The sequence below is a fragment of the Manis javanica genome, chromosome 8 (genome assembly GCF_040802235.1).
Source record: "Manis javanica isolate MJ-LG chromosome 8, MJ_LKY, whole genome shotgun sequence".
In the NCBI taxonomy this organism is placed as follows: domain Eukaryota; kingdom Metazoa; phylum Chordata; class Mammalia; order Pholidota; family Manidae; genus Manis; species Manis javanica.
In genome coordinates this window covers 125,210,915-125,227,923 of record NC_133163.1, presented here as the reverse complement: position 1 = coordinate 125,227,923, position 17,009 = coordinate 125,210,915, and the positions used below count along the sequence as shown (strand labels likewise).

Genomic DNA, 17,009 nt, shown 5'->3' with positions numbered 1-17,009 from the left:
AGCAGAGGTAGGGAGAATAAAGGTAGCTGCTAGTGAACACTGGTGGAGGGAGGAAAGTGGAGGTATAAAGGCTCAGAGCAGCCTTTCAGAGGGCAGTCTGATGTGGCAATGAGGGCAGTAACTTTTGTTTGATGCTGTGTGTAAGTCTGTCTGACTTTGAATCGCTATACAAAGGAGGCTGGGGTGGCGGGGAAGACAATAGGAATGAGGAGAAAAAGCGAGAGAGCAGTAAAGGAGGAAAAAGTCATGATTCGGGTATGGATGGCAAAGGGGGTGAACGGGAGATGCAGAGTTTCAACGGGTGATTTGGTTAAGTAGGGTTTTGTCTTCAGGAGAGAGAAAAAAAGGATTGTAAAAAATGGATCAAGGATTGGGGGCTAGGATGGAACAGATCGTGTAAGAAGTGGAGAGAGACTCTGTCCTGGGAACAGAGGGTGTCTTGTGATAAGGTTAAAACCACAAGGGCAGACGGATTGTTGTCTGGTGTGTCTTCTGATAGGGCAACTGCCCGGGCTACTCTGTCGGCTTTGTTGTTACCTCTTGCAATGGGGGAGTCATCCTTTTCATGTGACTTGCAGTGGACTGTGCCTAGTTGGTGTGGGAGTTGTGAGGCCTCTAGGAGTTTAGTAATTAAGGCTGAATTAGTGATGGAATTTCCTTTTGTGGTGAGGAGGCCTCGTTCTTTCCATACTGCCGCGTGAGACAAGAGAATGTGGAATACATATTTGGAGTCAGTGTACAGTGTGAGAGACGTGTCCCGGGCCAGAGTGCAAGCTCTGGTGGCTGCAATGAGTTCGGCCTGTTGATTGGTTGTACCGGGGGGTAGGGCTCGTGCCTCAATGACTCTCCAAGGGACACTACTGCATATCCTGTGTAGTGGGTGCCTCATGTTTAAAGGGGGACCCATCAGTAAACCAGGTGAGGTCGGAGTGTGAGAGGGCTCCTTTGGAGATCGTGGAGTGGCACTGAAGGAAGTTGTTAAGGGCTTCCAGGCAATCATGCGAGGGAGTGTGAGGACAGTGGGGTAGAGGAAGAAGAGCGGCCGGATTCAGGGGCTGGCAGGGGAGGAAAGAAATGTCTGGATTTTGGAGGAAAGAGGACAGTAAGGTCAGGAGTCTGGAGGGAGGGAGAGTCTGTAAACTTTTGTAGGTTAAGAGATCTTTTAGGTGATGTGGGGACAGAATGGTAAGGGGCGCCCCGAATGTTAGTTTATGAGCTTCTTTCTGCAAGAGCTGCCCAGCGGCTAATGCCCGTAGGCAGGGGGCCCATCCCCGAACTGTGGGGTCTAATTGCTTGGAGAGATAAGCTACTGGGGCAAAGGATGGGCCATAATATTGGCCTAGGACTCCTAGAGCTTGACTGGACCTCTCATGAATGTATAATGAGAAGGGCTTCGACAAATCAGGGAGATGGAGAGCTGGGGCTTCCACTAGGGCTTGACGGAGCTTAATGAAGGAGTGTCGGGGTGAGGATGATAATGGTTCTTCAGGGGGGCCCTTGCTGAGGTCGTATAGGGGTCTTGCTAACAGGGAGAAGTTAGGGATCTACGCTCTAAAATACCCAGCCAGGCCTAGAAAGGAAAGGATTTCTGTCTTGGTTTTGGGAATGGGCAGGTCAGAGAGGAGCCATTTTCTGTCTAAGGTAATGGACTTTCTTTGTTGAGATAGAAGGAATCTGAGGTAAGTGACAGAAGGGGAAGAGATTTGAGCTTTGATGGGGGATACCCAGTAACCTCTGGAAGCTAGAAGGTTAAGTAGGGAGGCAGTGTCAAGTTGAGACTGTTCCCACGAGACACTGCAGAGTAGAAGATCGTCCACGTATTGTACTAAGGTGGACTCGGAGTGATCATGATGAAACGGTTTGAGGTCCTGAGCTAGGACCTGTCCAAAAATATGGGGACTATCTTGGAAGCCTTGTGGCAAAACTGTCCAAGTGAGTTGTTCAGAATGTCTTGTGTATGGGTCCGTCCAGGTGAAGGTGAAAAAAGCTTGGGAGGAGGGGTCCAGAGGGATAGAAAAAATGCGTCCTTGAGATCTAGGACTGAGAAGTGGGATGCCAAGGCAGGGATCTGTGATAAAAGGGTGTATGGATTTGGAACTAAGGGATGGATAGGGACAATGGCCATGTTGATGAGGCGAAGTTCTTGGACAAGGTGGAAAGATCCATTGGTTTTTTTTTTTTTTTAACAGCTAATATGGAGGTATTAAACGGGGAGTGAGTGGGCTGAGGTAATTTTTGTTTAAGAGATCTTGAATGATGGGTTGGATGCCTATGAGGGCTGAAGTGGTTAGGGGGTATTGGGCCTGACAGATATACTGAGAGGGGTCACGTAATTTGATAGAGGCAGGAGGACATAGAGCCACGGAGGGGCTTGTAATGTCCCAAACTTTGGGATTTACAGGGTGTATGAGGGCGGAACCGGAGCTTTCATTGGGTAGAGGGGGGTTGTCGGCTATGAGGGCCATGAGAAAGGGAGTACTGGGGGCTGTGGGAGTGGATATAGTTATGGAAACGTGGAGGAGAGAAAGGATGTCCCATCCTAGTAAAGGGATGGGACACTGGGGCATAACCAGGAAGGAGTGGGAGAATGGTATGGGATTGTCTTGGATTGTGCATAAAAGGGGGGGGGGTTTAATGGGAAAATCTGTTTACCTCCTACCCCGACTATAGGAGTAATGGCAGGCGTGGTAGGGCCCCGGTATTCTTGCAAGACTGAGAAGGTGGCTCCTGTATCTAGGGGGAAGGAGATGGGGCGACCGTCTACTGTTAAAGTAACCCTGGGCTCCTGTTTGGTGATGGAAATGGTTGGGCGAGAAGCCCCCGGGCCCTGTTAATCTTCTTCTGCCAGCCCCACTACGGCAGGCTTAGGATGGGGGTTGTTCGTCCAGCCTCCCCTTCGGGTGGCTGGGCAATCAGACTCTCAGTGGCCCTTTTTGTGGCATCTGGGGCATGGGGTGGTAGGAGATCTGGGGGAGGGGCACGCCCTTGACCAATGTCCTTCTTTTCCGCACTTGAAACAAGCTCCTGGGGGGGGCTTGTTTGTAGAAGGGTACCCAGGTTGTGGTTTTATCAGCTGGGCCAACATTTGGAAATTGGCCTGATCAGCTTTTTGTTTACAGCGTTCTTTCTCCTCCTCCCGGTTATGGAAGACTTTAAAGGCCACTGTTAGGATCTCAGTCTGTGGGGTAGCGAGGCCCTGTTCTAACTTTTTGAGTTTAGCTTTAATGTTGGGGTAGCTTTGAGCTAGGAAGTATGTCATAAGGACATGTCTTCCGTCAGGCGTTTCTGGGTCCAGGCTGGTATGCTGTAATAGGGCTTGAGTGAGTCTGTCTAAGAACTTGGAGAGACTTTTCTCCCTCCTTTGAATTATGTCTTGGAGCTTTTGAAAATTGACTACTTTACGAGCTGCCTTTTTCAGACCTGCTATTAGGCAGGAGGCAAAAATATGTCAAGAGCAGAGACGCACGGCGGTGTTATAATCGCAGTGTGGGTCTTGTTCGGGGACAGCGGTGGGGCCAGGGGGATAGGTGGGGTCAGTCCTGTGGGTTTCTGTAGCGTGTGTTTGGGTGAAGTCCTAAACTCGTCTACGCTCTTCAGGAAGGAGGGTATTGGCCAGGAGCATGAAAATGTCATGATGTGTGAGGCTGTATGACTGGAGGGTCAATTGAAACTCTCTGATATATGTCCTGGGATCAGTGGAAAAGGAACGTAGGTGTTTCTCAAGTTGGGCTAAATCTCCTAAGGAGAAAGGGACATGAACGCACACGATGCCTTTGGATCTTGCTACCTCCCGGAGGGGGGCGATAATTTTGGGAGGCCCTCGGAACTGAGTCTGAGGGGGACTGAAGGGTTCTGGCTCAGTCTGTGGGGGAGAAACAGGTGATGAGGGCAAAGACGGAGGAGACCCACAGGACGTAGTTAAAGGGGGGCTGAAAGGCTCAGGCTCAATCCGCAGGGGAGGGGCAGGTGAGGGAGAGAAGGCGGAGGAGGTGAGATGGGGAGGAGATGGTGGGGGAGGAAGGGAGAAGGGATGTTGTAGGAGAAGAAGGGGAAGGGAGTGAACAGGAGGCTACGGCGGTGGTGATGGTGGAGGAAGGGGAAGGGGCTGTTGTAGGAGAGGAGGGGGAAAGGGGTGGGTGGGAGGCTTCTGCGGGAGAGATGGCTTGCAGACTAGGAGAACTTGGGGGGAGGTGGGGGGAGGAGGAGGCTGCGGCAGCGAGGGAGGAGGAGGCAGAAAGCTTCGATATAGGGAATCTCCTTCCATTTTTTCAGGCACTGGCAGTAGTTAAAGAGATGGCGAGTGATGTTAGGATCAAGAATTCCCCCTGCGGGCCATTGGTTGTTATTGTCTAGGGGGTATGTTGGCCAATCTTGGGAGCAGTGTTTACGGAGAAGTTTTGGTTTTATATCAGGCGTCAGGGAGAGGGTGGCCAGATGCTTGAGCAGGCATTCAAGGGGTGAACTTTCAGGGAGGGATGAGGAGGCTCCCATGGCTGAAGGACAGAGAAGGAGACAAACAGGGGAAGACGAATGGAGATCCTCGGACTGGGAGCAGACCACAAGGAGACAAAGGGCATCCCCGATGATCCTTGATGGTCTGCGGAAACTCGTACACGAGTCGGAATTTCTTAGGAAGTGTGGGTCGTCACCCAGACTTCCCTAAGAAGGCAGAGTGCCAGAGTCACGAGGAACCTAGTACTAGGAATTTTCGGCGGAAGGAATGGAAGGAGGAGGGGGGGAAAAGGGAGCGTTCTCATCCACAAAGGAGTCACCTCGTTTATGGCTGTTGGAGGAGGGGCCTGAGGGTCCGCCGCAGCTGTGAAGGCCTGAGGTGGGGAGAGTTCCCTCCTCGTCCCCGAGCGTCAGGGCCTTGCCGGATGATCACGGTCAATGGCGTTGCTATAGCTCCGGGAAGAGCGGCCCGCTCCGGGGGGAAAACTCACCCAAAGGCCAGAGAGGGGTGGTGAGTGTGAGAAGCCAGCGCCGGAAAAAGAGGACGAGGGCAAGCTGCTGCTGGTGTCGGGGGAAGATGGGGCCCAGTTGGGGTGTTCCGTCTCCCGGGTTTTGGCACCAATGAAAGGAAAGGAGCAACACACAGCAGCAATTCACCGGAGAATTCCGCTTTATTAGGGAAAGGTGCTGGGTTATATAGGAAGTGGCATGAGCTGACTGAGGTGTCACTTCCACGGGGCTGGTGGCTATTGGCTAGGTGCTGGGATTAGGGGGGGCGAGGGGTGAGTTCACCATCTTATGGATGGGGGCCCTTCAGTAATAGAAATGGAACCCGAATTAGAAGCGCTAATCTTCCGAGGCCCTCTCAACTGACCACTGATGGAGACCTAACTGCACCCTTTATGCACCCCCTCTCAGGATGAAGCAGCCAGAGCGGTTGACACCCCTTTTCCCTAGCAGCAGCTAGGGTCTCTATCTGCAGAGAGGGGAATGAGACAGGGTCCTTGAGCTTAGACAGAATAGGGTGAGGGCCTCTGGAAAAAGCAAGGCAGGATATTTGCAGTCAGAGCAACGTAACTACATACAAGGAAATCCCCTACTAAAACTCTGTGTTAAACATTGAGCTCTAGAGGCATTCTTCAGTGAAATCAGTTAAAGCTCAAAAGGCCAGGAGAAACTTGGCCTGGGATGTTTGAGTGTTCTGCAAATAAAAAAGGGTATCTCAGAGTAACCGGTGACTTCACTGTAAACTGTGCTAGCAAACAGACAACAATCCAGCCCACCTTAGTGGCAGGGCAGGTGGTATAAACCCATACCGTAAGCCCTGTCTTCACATGCTCAAGGTATGTTTGGTGTGGGATGTATCCTTCCTGCTCTAATAGATTATCCCGGAAATAGTCATGAAAGATTTCTTCGAGCTCTGCCGTCTGATTGTGACGAAAACTTGAAGCTTCTAGATCCCACCTCTGTTGCAGTTGCAGCTGTATTCATCCTGCCAGTTTCTGGACTTGTCGGTGGAATGCGAAAAGAGATGTCTAAGCTGGCCTGTGTATACAATAGGACAACGAATTTGACCCCTTCTGTATTATCTGAACTCAATCAATAGCTAGGAGAAGTGCGAGTTGAGGTGCTTCAGAATCATGCTACTATAGACTGCCTGCTGTTAAAAGAATGTATGGGATGTGAACAGTTTCCAGGAATGCGTTGTTTTAATTTTTCTGATTTTTCTCAAACTATTCAAAATCAGTTAAACAATATTCATCATATTATTAATAAGTTTTCACAAATGCCTGAGTTACCTAACCAGTTTTCTTGGTTTCATTAGATATGGCCGGTAATTGTAGGTCTGCTTTTGCTATGTATCTGTATTCCTGTTATGTTAACGTGTGTATGTAATTTAATTAGTAGTTTGTTAAAACCTATACATGCTTATGTTACTCTACAAGAAGTCATGTCAAAGAAACAATCTTCTCATATCTTCTTCCTTTGCTACTTCTATAGCTTTTTTTCCTTCCTAAATGCAGCCCTTTACTAGAATTCGTGCCTCATACTTAAAATGACTGTGTATCATAGTCTTTCCAGCTGGTAAAGATACCTTAAGACATGTGCTGGATGTAGAATCCATGGGGCATAAATCTGCAAAGAAGTAAAAAGCTAACCTTTTCAAAGAATATTGCTTCTCTCTCACTTACCAACTTTACATCTCCCTGTATGGCCACGGAAGATGGATGGCTAGCCAGAGATGGCTAGTAAGATTCCTCAAGGAAGGAAGAACCTAAGACAGGCACAGTCACAGGGGGGCCATCAGGTGAGAAATTCGGGGGGTCAACTGAGGTGAGGCTTAGAACCTCATGCCCCCAGTTTTGAGAGAAATCTTCTGCACCCATGGCTGTTTTGTTGCCCTTGTCTAGCTCAGACTTTCCATCTTTATATTACATCACAAGATTTAAAAAAGATTATATTTTATGAAAAAGTAAACTGTGTTAAAAAACTTTCTATTAGAAACTAATCTTTATTACATTTACCCACTACTTCAGCATTTTATTTAAAAAAGGGGGAAATGTGGGATTAATATATAAATCAAGTATAAAAATCAAATGTATAATCATACATGACTTGATTATTTTTCCTGTAATTCCTGATAAGTGATCAGGAACATTACAAACAAGACCAAAACAGTTTCTGTGACCTAATTGCGCTTGCTATTGTTTTCAATACCATGTAATACATCATGCCCCAGGAGACTGGAGACTGCTGCCAAGGATTAAGTTTAGAGTTAGTTAATGGTTGTCTATTAAGTCCCCCACACAGAATTCTATTGTAGTTAACATGTATTTACTCAATAAATTCTATGGGTGCCCTCTCAGCACCACTCTTGCGCTGTTATACCTTGAGCCCCCTGGCTGGACCTTTAAGATCTTCGATATCTCATTGCGTCTCCTCCCTTGTCTGCGGGTCAGAAGCAGGAAGGGGACGGACAGAGAGTGCCCTCACCAAAGGGAGCATCCGAGGGCACCTCCTATCATCTCCCCACAGCCTCGGGGAAAGACCAAATAGAGCACCTGGACTTTGTCCACGGTGCTGCCGAGGTAAGCATTGGGCCAATGAATGCAGGTCACAGACTAATGTTCAGGGACTATCATTGTTGGGAAACTCGCAGCTGGAACTGAAGGCATTGAAGGCCTTCTACTATTTGATCTCTCCTTTACATTTCTTCCTTTATTTCTATTGTTTATTTCTATTGTCTCCTTCATTCTGGTCAGACTGAACTACCCTGTCATCCAAACTCGTCAAACTCTTTCTTACATGTTATCTCAAACTCATTCTTCCATTTTACATAACTGATCCTTCTTCTTTTGATTTAAGAAATTTTACCTTTCACTTAAAACTGTTCTGCAGTATGAACTAAGTTGGCAGGGATCTTTGGAAATTACATATGTTATACTTCCACTTGAGGATGCTTTCAGATCATCACCTGTCTGGGTGTGGCTCTTAAGCCATTTTGCCTTGGCTGACCTCCTTGTGCGCCTGGCAACAGAAATGATAGGGAGACCTCAAAATGCAATTCATTCCCAGATTATCTCCTTTTCAAAGCCCCAATCCCCCAGTAATCGTTTTTCACCCTCATGAAAAGGACCAAGTCCCTGCCCTCTGGACTGCGTCTTAGAGTAGGACTATGAGCAAATGACTACACATTAACACAGACCTAGTCAACCTTCTCTCTTGATGAAACTCAAAACACGAATAGTAGATAATTTATATAGGGACTGAAGCTGGGAGAAGGGTGGAAAGGAGAGATGGATAATGGACACATAACATAACAATTTCACTAAAGAAGATAAATGCTGCGTCTGTGTGGTTGAGACAGGGACCGGGGGTGTAGTCAGAGTAGGGTGAGGGCCTCCGGAGAAAGCAAGGCAAGATATTTGCAGTCAGAGCAATGTAACTGCATGCAAGGAAAACCCCTACTAAAACTCTGTTAAACATTCAGCTCTAGAGTCATTCTTCACTGAGAGGTCCCTTACATTATAAAGAAAAAGGAGGCAGTTGGGAAGGGCTGCTTTGAACAAAATTCTATCGTTGAAAAGCAATTCAGGATGGTGATGGCTTCTCATTGGCAAGGAGAAAATCTTCCTTCTTCCTACTGGGGTTGTAAAGTAGGTTTCTTCCTGCCCGGAAATGTGAAGTAAGCTGCCTGGGAAAGTTCCTAGGTGAGGGCTCCCCCTTCAGGGATTTCCAACTCCATTGTAAATAAGGAATCCCTTTATTAATTTTCACACTATCCTGATTTATGACTGACCAGTGCTTAAAAGAAAGTGAAAATGAAATATGAGCACAATGAGGAGAAGGAAATTAGCTGTAATTCCGCTTGCTTTAGGCTGAGGTCTTCCCTTCCTCCTCCCCACGCGGTAGTGCCCCGTCCAGGTGACGAGGCCTCTGTCCGAGCAGCCGCCCCCGCACTCCCCGCCTCCAGGAAGGCACCCGGCGCTCGCTCCGCCCCCAGGAGACTTCCGTGTCCTCGGCTGCCCCGTCCCCCGTGGTTCTGCGCACGCGCGGGGGCCATACTAGCGGCGGGCCCTCAGGTGCAGTTGTGCGCTTTCTCCGGCGGGGTAAGGTGTTCAGGTGCGGATCTCGGCTCTTTAGTGTCTCCTGTCCGGTAAGCCTTTGCCCCCGGGACGCCCGCGGAAGCTGCCCGTCGTCGCCGCGGTCGTGGGTGGTGTGTGTCGCGGCACAGCGGGTCCCGGCCTGCAGCCTCCGCGGAGCTCTGGACGCGGTGACTCTGCACCCGCGGCCTCGGTGATAGGCCGGTCGCGGGACTGCCCAGCCGCCGCTCTCGGGCTTCCATTCGCGTAGCAAGTACGGCGGGGCCGGGCGGGTGGTCAGGCCCGAGGAGTCGGGCGGCTTCCGTTCTGGGAACAGTCGGTACGTTAGCCTCCTGGATGTGCAGGGAAGCCGCGTCGAGCGCGGCTGGGCGTCGGGTGTGGGGATGAGAAGTGCTTCCGCGCGAATCGGAGCTCGCAGCAGGCCTCTAGCTGTGGCCTCTCGGCCCTGTGCTCAGGGCCATCCTTCCTTTCATCCGCCTGTTGCAACAGCTCCATGACTGGTCACCCTGCTCTCGGTCTCTCACAGCCAGAGTAAGAGTCCTCGCTGTAAAATAATGCCTTTGGCTCTTTGCTCAAGAATCATTCGGTGGAACCCCATAGCTGAAGAGAAAATTGAGTTTTTACCTGGGCAGCGGGCCCGTCAGGACCTGATCGCAGGTTATCTTTCCAGTCTTAATTCCCCATATTCCATCCAGTATCTGGGAAAATGGGCCTTGGAGTCGGAAGTGCGGTTTCTCCGCCAAGTGCGTGCGGAGTCCCACGCTGTCCTTTGCAGGGTTAGTAGTGATGAGGCCGATTACCGCCCCCCCGCCGTCCAGTAGTTCAGAATCCTCTGGCACTCTGTGGAGAGTGCACGTGCCTCTTGTCATTCAAGGCTCTACGTGATCTGGGGACTTGCTTGGCTCTCTAACGCCTTCGGGTTTTTTGTTGTTTTTTTTTTTAACTTTAGTAATTGGTCTCTTGCCCATTGAGCGGTCTATCCTGTTTCAGTGCCCTTTGATCAAGCTTTCTCTAATTAAAATGCACTTCCCTATCCTTCCTTTTAGACCTTCCACCTTATTCCTGCCTCTCCTATTTCTAATTTGTGCTCATTTTTTGTTTTTCAAAAAATACTTTCTTGATTTTTCTCCATCCCTTTTCCCACTCTGCACTTAGTGCCCCTATTTCCACATTGCTTTATAATTGTGTGTCTCCTTCCCTCACCCCACTGCCATACTGTAAGCTCTTCAGGAAAGGGATTGGTCTTATCCATCCTGGTATTTCAGCGTCTAGCATAGTGCCTGGTGCGCCCCAAACGTTAGCTGAATGAAGGGAATGAACAAAACAGGTTTTTTTTTTTATTGCAAATTTTTTCTTAATAATGATCCTATTTTCTTTTTACAGGAATTAAAGTACAGAAAACATGGTGAGTTAATACACATGCCAAAAGCTGTTGCCTGTTCAACGGTATTGCTTGTACTCAGCTCATAGACTTGCATGAGAAAATTAACTGGAAGGAAAAAGATATTGAATGGTGTCCTTTTCCTTATCAGTTTCCTCTCACACACCAAACTTTGTGTACCAGGATATGTTTTATAAGATGATTGGTGACCTTGCAGGAGTTGGCTTTTTTATTATTCATAGGAATCACTTGTATGTTTTCCTTTGCAGTCTCGAAGATATGACTCCAGGACCACTATATTTTCCCCAGAAGGTAAGATGGAAATTGGTTAATCTGTCTCAAATATTTTAAAAAATGTAGTGTTTGGCTTTTAGGGGGAAAGGACCTATAAACTTATTTTTATACCTCCTAAGTTGTTTTATTCTTTTTATACTTTGAAGTAATTATGGCCACCAGATTGATTTACATGCATCATAGAAGAGAGAGAATAGGACTCTTATTCTTAGCCTGTCAGCATTGTTGTTTTCTCTTGGACCAGTGGTGCAGCAGCACAGAGGAGAGTCTTGGTTTCTCCCTGCTTGTGTTTTGTAGGTCGCTTGTACCAAGTTGAATATGCCATGGAAGCTATTGGACATGCAGGCACCTGTTTGGGAATTTTAGCAAATGATGGTGTTTTGCTTGCAGCAGAGAGACGCAACATCCACAAACTTCTTGATGAAGTCTTTTTTTCTGAAAAAATTTATAAACTGAATGAGTAAGTGAGATCTTAGTCTAGAATATCTCACTTTCATGCATAAGTGAGATTTCACATATTTGGGGAGGGCTGTTCTATGTGACATGGTAGAATTGAAGTGACCAGTTTATTGTGTTTTACTTCTGACAGTTTTTGCTTTTACTTTGCTTGAAACCTCCTTGAGACCTAGGACCATGTGTTAGTGGAGAAACATCGCATTGTATAGTGATAAGAGTACAGGCTTAGTAGTCACATAGATTTGGGTTAAATCTGGGCTTCGCTGATAGAAGCTGTGTGACTTTACACCAATTGTCTTAACTTCTCCAGGCCTCAATGCCTACAAGAGTGATGGTGGCAGGTTAATAAAATAAAGTAAATGAAATAGTCTAGTATCCGGCATATGGCAGGCCCTCAAAGTATTTAGAATGGCTACTTAAGAATTCTGTTGAATTATATTGAATCTTCCCAAAGGACATGTGTCCTAGAGGTCAGGGAACAGTTTAGCCACACTCTGTGCACTTGCTGCAGTTTCTGTGATGGTTGTGTGGGGCTTTGCAGCTAGCAAAGAGCTATATTTGTTGAGCAGAGATTTTTCCTTCAGCGATGGGCCAGGTGAGGGCTGTTGGAGGGTATTTTTGATACACTTATTGGAGGAAGTGTCTTCCCTCCACAGGGTCACTGCTGGGCCCAGTCAGCAGTTTACAGGCTTAACAAGGCATAGTGACAGAGGGTGTCTAGGCTGTAGGAGATTCAGGGCAGACCTCAGGGAATAGGAAGCAAAGAAAGAAAATGCACCCCTAGTTTGAGCCTAGCCGTGGATATTCTAGGCAGGCCTGTAAAATAGCCTCCTCTTAGGTCCCCTCATGAGAACCACCATCAGTCCAGGGTTTAGGAGTTGAGAGAACTCACTACCCAAGAACAAGCAGTAGTCTGTCTTTCTTTCTGACAAAACTTTTTTTTCTTTGATGCTGAATCTTATTGGGATTTACTTTAGCTTCCCAGTGTTTTTTCCTTTTCTTCATTCATAAGCTGGTAATGACAAATGTATTGGAGGGGTGCATTTGTTTATCTTTCATGTTGAATGTCATCAAATTGAAAGCCTTCTATAAAGATAAAACTTCCATAACTTTTGTCTGAAGGGTGTAGCAGTTGTGAAGAATATTAAGAATGGTGAATTTCTATTAGAATATGGTTCTTTTAATATTTGTAAATACCCTTTGAAAACATCTTCCCTGCTTACCGGTCATATTTTTCTTTTACTCAAGGGACATGGCTTGCAGTGTGGCAGGCATAACTTCTGACGCTAATGTTCTGACTAATGAACTGAGGCTCATTGCTCAAAGGTATGATCATAAGTAGTGTAATTGAAGGAAGATACATAAATTAGTTTCAGTATTTGTAAGGAGAACTCATTTGCAAAGATTAAAGTCATTAAAAATCTAATTGAAAATTGTAGGTTTATTTTTTTAACGGATTTATATAATGTTGTTTACTGTAGGATCTGAGGATGTGCCATGCCCTCCCCACCCTTCAAATTATAAATGACTATTATGATGTCTCCAAGGCATATATTTCTTTTCAGAGGGTATTTTGCTTAGAGAGTATTTGTGTTCTAGAGAAAACTATTAATACGCCAATCTTTTTATCCTAGGTATTTATTGCAGTATCAAGAACCAATTCCTTGTGAGCAGTTGGTCACAGCGCTGTGTGATATCAAACAAGCTTATACACAGTTTGGAGGTATTGAATATTTTAGAAATTTTATTTCAGAAAGTTAAAATTTTTTATGAGTCATCTTTTGAGACAGTAAAAAGGCATTGAATTATGAACAAGTAAACACTTCATACATTCCTGCTCATGAAGTTACTGGGTCCAACTGTGTAGATTATCACATATGTTTTATTAGTAGACTATTGAAAGGCCAAATATTTTGTATCTAGAAAAACTGATTTTTACATAATAATGAAATTCAGCACTAGTCTTTTGTGTCTCTATTCCCTCTCCTGGCTATGTCCAAATCCAAGAAACAAAAGTGGAATTTTTGATAAGCTTTTCTCTGGTGGCCAGAACACAAAGCAATTTATGAATGGTTAATTTCATAGAAACAGTTTAGCCACATTGACTGAGTTCAACTATAGTGGTACTGAATTTAAATTGCTCATGTTTGGGGTTTTTTTTCTTTGTTAAAGGAAAACGTCCCTTTGGTGTTTCATTGCTTTACATTGGCTGGGATAAACACTATGGCTTTCAGCTCTATCAGAGTGACCCTAGTGGAAATTATGGGGGATGGAAAGCCACATGCATTGGAAATAATAGCGCTGTGAGTATTTTTGTATTGCTTTAAAATCTAGCAAAAAGTCTAATGACTACCATAATTTTGAAGTAGTGATGAGTAAAAGCAATATTCTAAGATAGTTGCAACGACCTTAAGTTGATATGAAAATGTCTATGATGTCTACTGGTGATGAAGTTGCCAGTATTGCTGATACTAGTGTGATTTATTGTCTATATTTATATACTTCAAAAAAATGCTAATTTTCAATTAAAAGTTGTGAAAAAAGTCTTTTTTTCACATCCTAGTTCACAGATCCCTTGAATTCTATCACAGATCCTTTGGAGAACTGAGGAACCCAGGTCAAAGACTCCATCCATAGAACATCAACATCCACCCCCTTCCTCACCCCACTGTATTTCTACCCTCCTTGCCATCACAATTGTTTATATCGGTTTGAATGCCAATAATAATCTAGGTATTATTCTTTTGACTAACCTGTATTCCTAAAATATGTAGAAATTTAAAGAAAGTTTTAGAAATTGATTCTTTGTTTTATAGGCAGCTGTATCCATGTTAAAACAAGACTACAAAGAAGGAGAAATGACTTTGAAGTCAGCACTTGCTCTAGCTATTAAAGTCCTAAATAAGACCATGGATGTTAGTAAACTTTCTGCTGAAAAAGGTAATTTATGTTGACTCCTCAAATGTATTCACTTGAGTAAGGGAATTAAGTTGCTACTATATTAGGCCTTTAACAAGTTATTTTAGTTCATTGAGAAAGCAGGCTTGTGAGTTATGTGGCCTTATACCTATTTACTAAATGAGGACACTGGGGCTTAGTGAGTTTAAATGATTTTATCAAGGTCAACATTGGTAAGTTATGGAGCCACAATCCCACACCACATTCCAAGCTTAAGGATTTCAGCCTGAGTTTTCAATGTTCATAGAGATCTGAGCCATGCTACTTTTAGTTAAAAATTATCTTACTCCCTGACAATTGATACCTATTCACATGTATACATATAATATGTATGTAGCTATGTAGCTACATATTTCTATATGTGCATGGTGTACTGTATCAGAGGTTTCACATTTATATGAGTTGTGTGCCTGCTCTGTTGAACCTACTCTTACGTTAAGCCCTTGTTTGCAGTTTGAGTGCTTTATTTAGCTTAAGTTTTATGACCACGTAAAACAGTATTTCTAAATAAACATATTGCCAAAGTTGTGGTAAATTAACATACTGATTTAGTTTAGGATAACTTGGCTCCTGATGTTCCTTAGAAAATGCCATTTACTTGCAGAATACCCTTTGTTGTCTATCTCTACCTAATTTCCAAGAGGGTACTAATCAGTTTTTCTCTACTCAAAAAATTCCTTCTCCTCTTGATATCAATGTACTTTTCTTGTCCATAGCCATGGAAGCTGCTTTCCATGCCTTTTTTTGGAAAGAGATTTGAAAAGCCCCTGAAACCTAGGTGTAACTACTGGTTAGAGATTCTGGCTGAACCTTCAGAGGTTTCAACTGGAAATTGTAGTTCCTGCTGGTCATCACAGCTAATAGCAGGTTGGCTGAAGCAATTGGCTGGTTGTACTTTCTTCAAGACAGTGACAGGATGGCAGTTCAGAAAGGCGAAGAGAAGGAAGATACTTAAATAAAAATACTAATAAAAACATTGCAAGATCAAAGGTACTCAGCATTACTACAGAAGAGTGGTGAACTAGGGCTCAGGAGCTGTGAAGAGGTTAAACTATGATAGCCTGTTAAGTTTGTTTACCGAGTGTGCCTGCCTATAATACAAATGTATGTGTTTGCTTCTAGTGGAAATTGCCACACTAACAAGAGAGAATGGGAAGACAGTCATCAGGGTCCTCAAACAAAAGGAAGTAGAACAGCTGATCAAAAAACATGAGGAAGAAGAAGCTAAAGCTGAGCGTGAGAAGAAAGAAAAAGAACAGAAAGAAAAAGATAAATAGTAGACAAAGTCAGGGATTTTATCATTCATTCGGGGTACCATTTCAGTGTAAAAGCTGTCCTACTCTTCCACATTGAGAAAGCTTTGACTTTTTTAAACTTGTGTAGTGGTAAAATAGGATGGTACCAGCTGAATTGGGTCATTATTTCTGTCCAGTTGAACATTGTAATAATGATTACTCTTCATGGACATATTTAGACTCTGCCCCTCTTCTTCTTTGGAATAAAACTTGGAAAGAATAGAAATGGCGAGGGAAAAAATTCTGTGTAGCAATATTTATTAAAGATACCAGGATTAACAGAGCCATGACCTTTTCATGCTTTATGTATACTGTGGCAGCCTTTGCAGGTACTTCTAAATAGGATGTTAAAATTGACAGAAGTGTGACATCATAAAAAAAGGTGAGAATTGTGCATTAAAGGTTTCCTTTGCTGTCATTCTTCTACCATCTTAGAGAATCTCTAACCCAATTTAAGCAAAACAGAGATGCCCTTTTCTTAGGCCTCTGATAGGGTAATAACAGATGAGGTCTATCCAGTGTGTTAAGAATTACATTCCTCTGCTAGGTATTGCCAGCCTTTGATGTTGATGGATATTCATGTTGGACTTAAAAATTGTGCATTTGTGTGTGCACATTACATTTGTGTACACATAAACTACTATAAAACATGAAAGGATAATTAAAATGAAAGCCCTCTATATCCAATACCCAGCTTCAGAAACAAACTATTCAGTACTTCTGAAGCCTCCATTAGATCTCCTTCCTCTCGATACCCAAGAGATAACCACTGTTTTGGGTTTGTCATTGCACTTACTAGGGTTTTTACACTGGTTTTCTGCCCATCTACTCCAGGTGGTCTTAGGTCTGTCAGAGAACCCCACTTCTTTTAACTGAGGTGGGCATATCCATCAGGCTGGCCAGATAACCCATCTCTGTATCCAGGGATTGGTTTGAGAATGAACATGTGGGCTGAGCCAAGCCAGTATTAATGTGTAGGTATGAGGAGAATGCTGAGGATCCTGTAGCTAGGACAGGCTGTTCACAGACAGCAACCCAAGCCACAGGAAAGGTGGTGTGCAGAAGAAATTAAGGCCACAGAGGAAAAGTGGAACCAAGAGGTAAGAATAGTTCAGCTTTGGCTGAAGGGACCTCCATTGCCAGCCTGTGCCGTCATATGTCACTTAGGTTGGTGTGCTTATGATAGAGTCCTCTTTGATAGAAGTGCTATTGAGCAGTGGTCTGTGGACAGAAAGATTTAGCATAACTTGGGGTTTGTTAGAATTGGAAATTGTGGTGTCCCATCCCAGACCTACTGAATAAACAGGAGAGCCCAGCAATCTGTTTTAACAAGCTCTGCATGTGTTTCTAATGTGTCCTAGGTTTGAGAAGTGCTTTGCTAAGTTAGAATCACCAGGTCAGTTCTTAAATTGTAGAGCTGTACTCCATACCGGTCAAATCAACCTCTGGGGTAGGACTCTCATATTAGCACTTATCTAAGTGTTTCCAGATGATACATGTGGAGACTGAGGTATGAGAGCCAGTGCACTGAGCCATAGCTTAGGCTTCTCAGCTGTTGTCAAACAGGAG

At 44.8% G+C, this 17,009-nt stretch overlaps 1 protein-coding gene across 4 annotated transcripts; it reads left to right on the top strand.

Moving 5' to 3' along the window:
- Nucleotides 1–8,970: 8,970 nt before the first annotated feature.
- Nucleotides 8,971–15,723, top strand: PSMA4 (proteasome 20S subunit alpha 4). 4 transcript variants are annotated; one of them, XM_017645457.3, is made up of 9 exons: nucleotides 8,971–9,109; nucleotides 10,440–10,461; nucleotides 10,707–10,749; nucleotides 11,029–11,191; nucleotides 12,436–12,513; nucleotides 12,822–12,910; nucleotides 13,360–13,490; nucleotides 14,004–14,127; nucleotides 15,268–15,723. In XM_017645457.3, the coding sequence occupies exons 2-9, from the start codon at nucleotides 10,459–10,461 to the stop codon at nucleotides 15,420–15,422; spliced, it is 786 nt and encodes a 261-aa protein (XP_017500946.1). In that variant the 5' UTR covers nucleotides 8,971–9,109; nucleotides 10,440–10,458; the 3' UTR covers nucleotides 15,423–15,723. The 4 variants fall into 4 exon arrangements, with proteins under 4 accessions (XP_017500946.1, XP_036866112.1, XP_017500947.1 ...); XM_017645458.3 differs by having other exon boundaries at nucleotides 8,985–9,075; XM_073212243.1 differs by lacking the exon at nucleotides 8,971–9,109 and adding an exon at nucleotides 9,191–9,375.
- The last annotated feature ends 1,286 nt before the right edge of the window (nucleotides 15,724–17,009 follow it).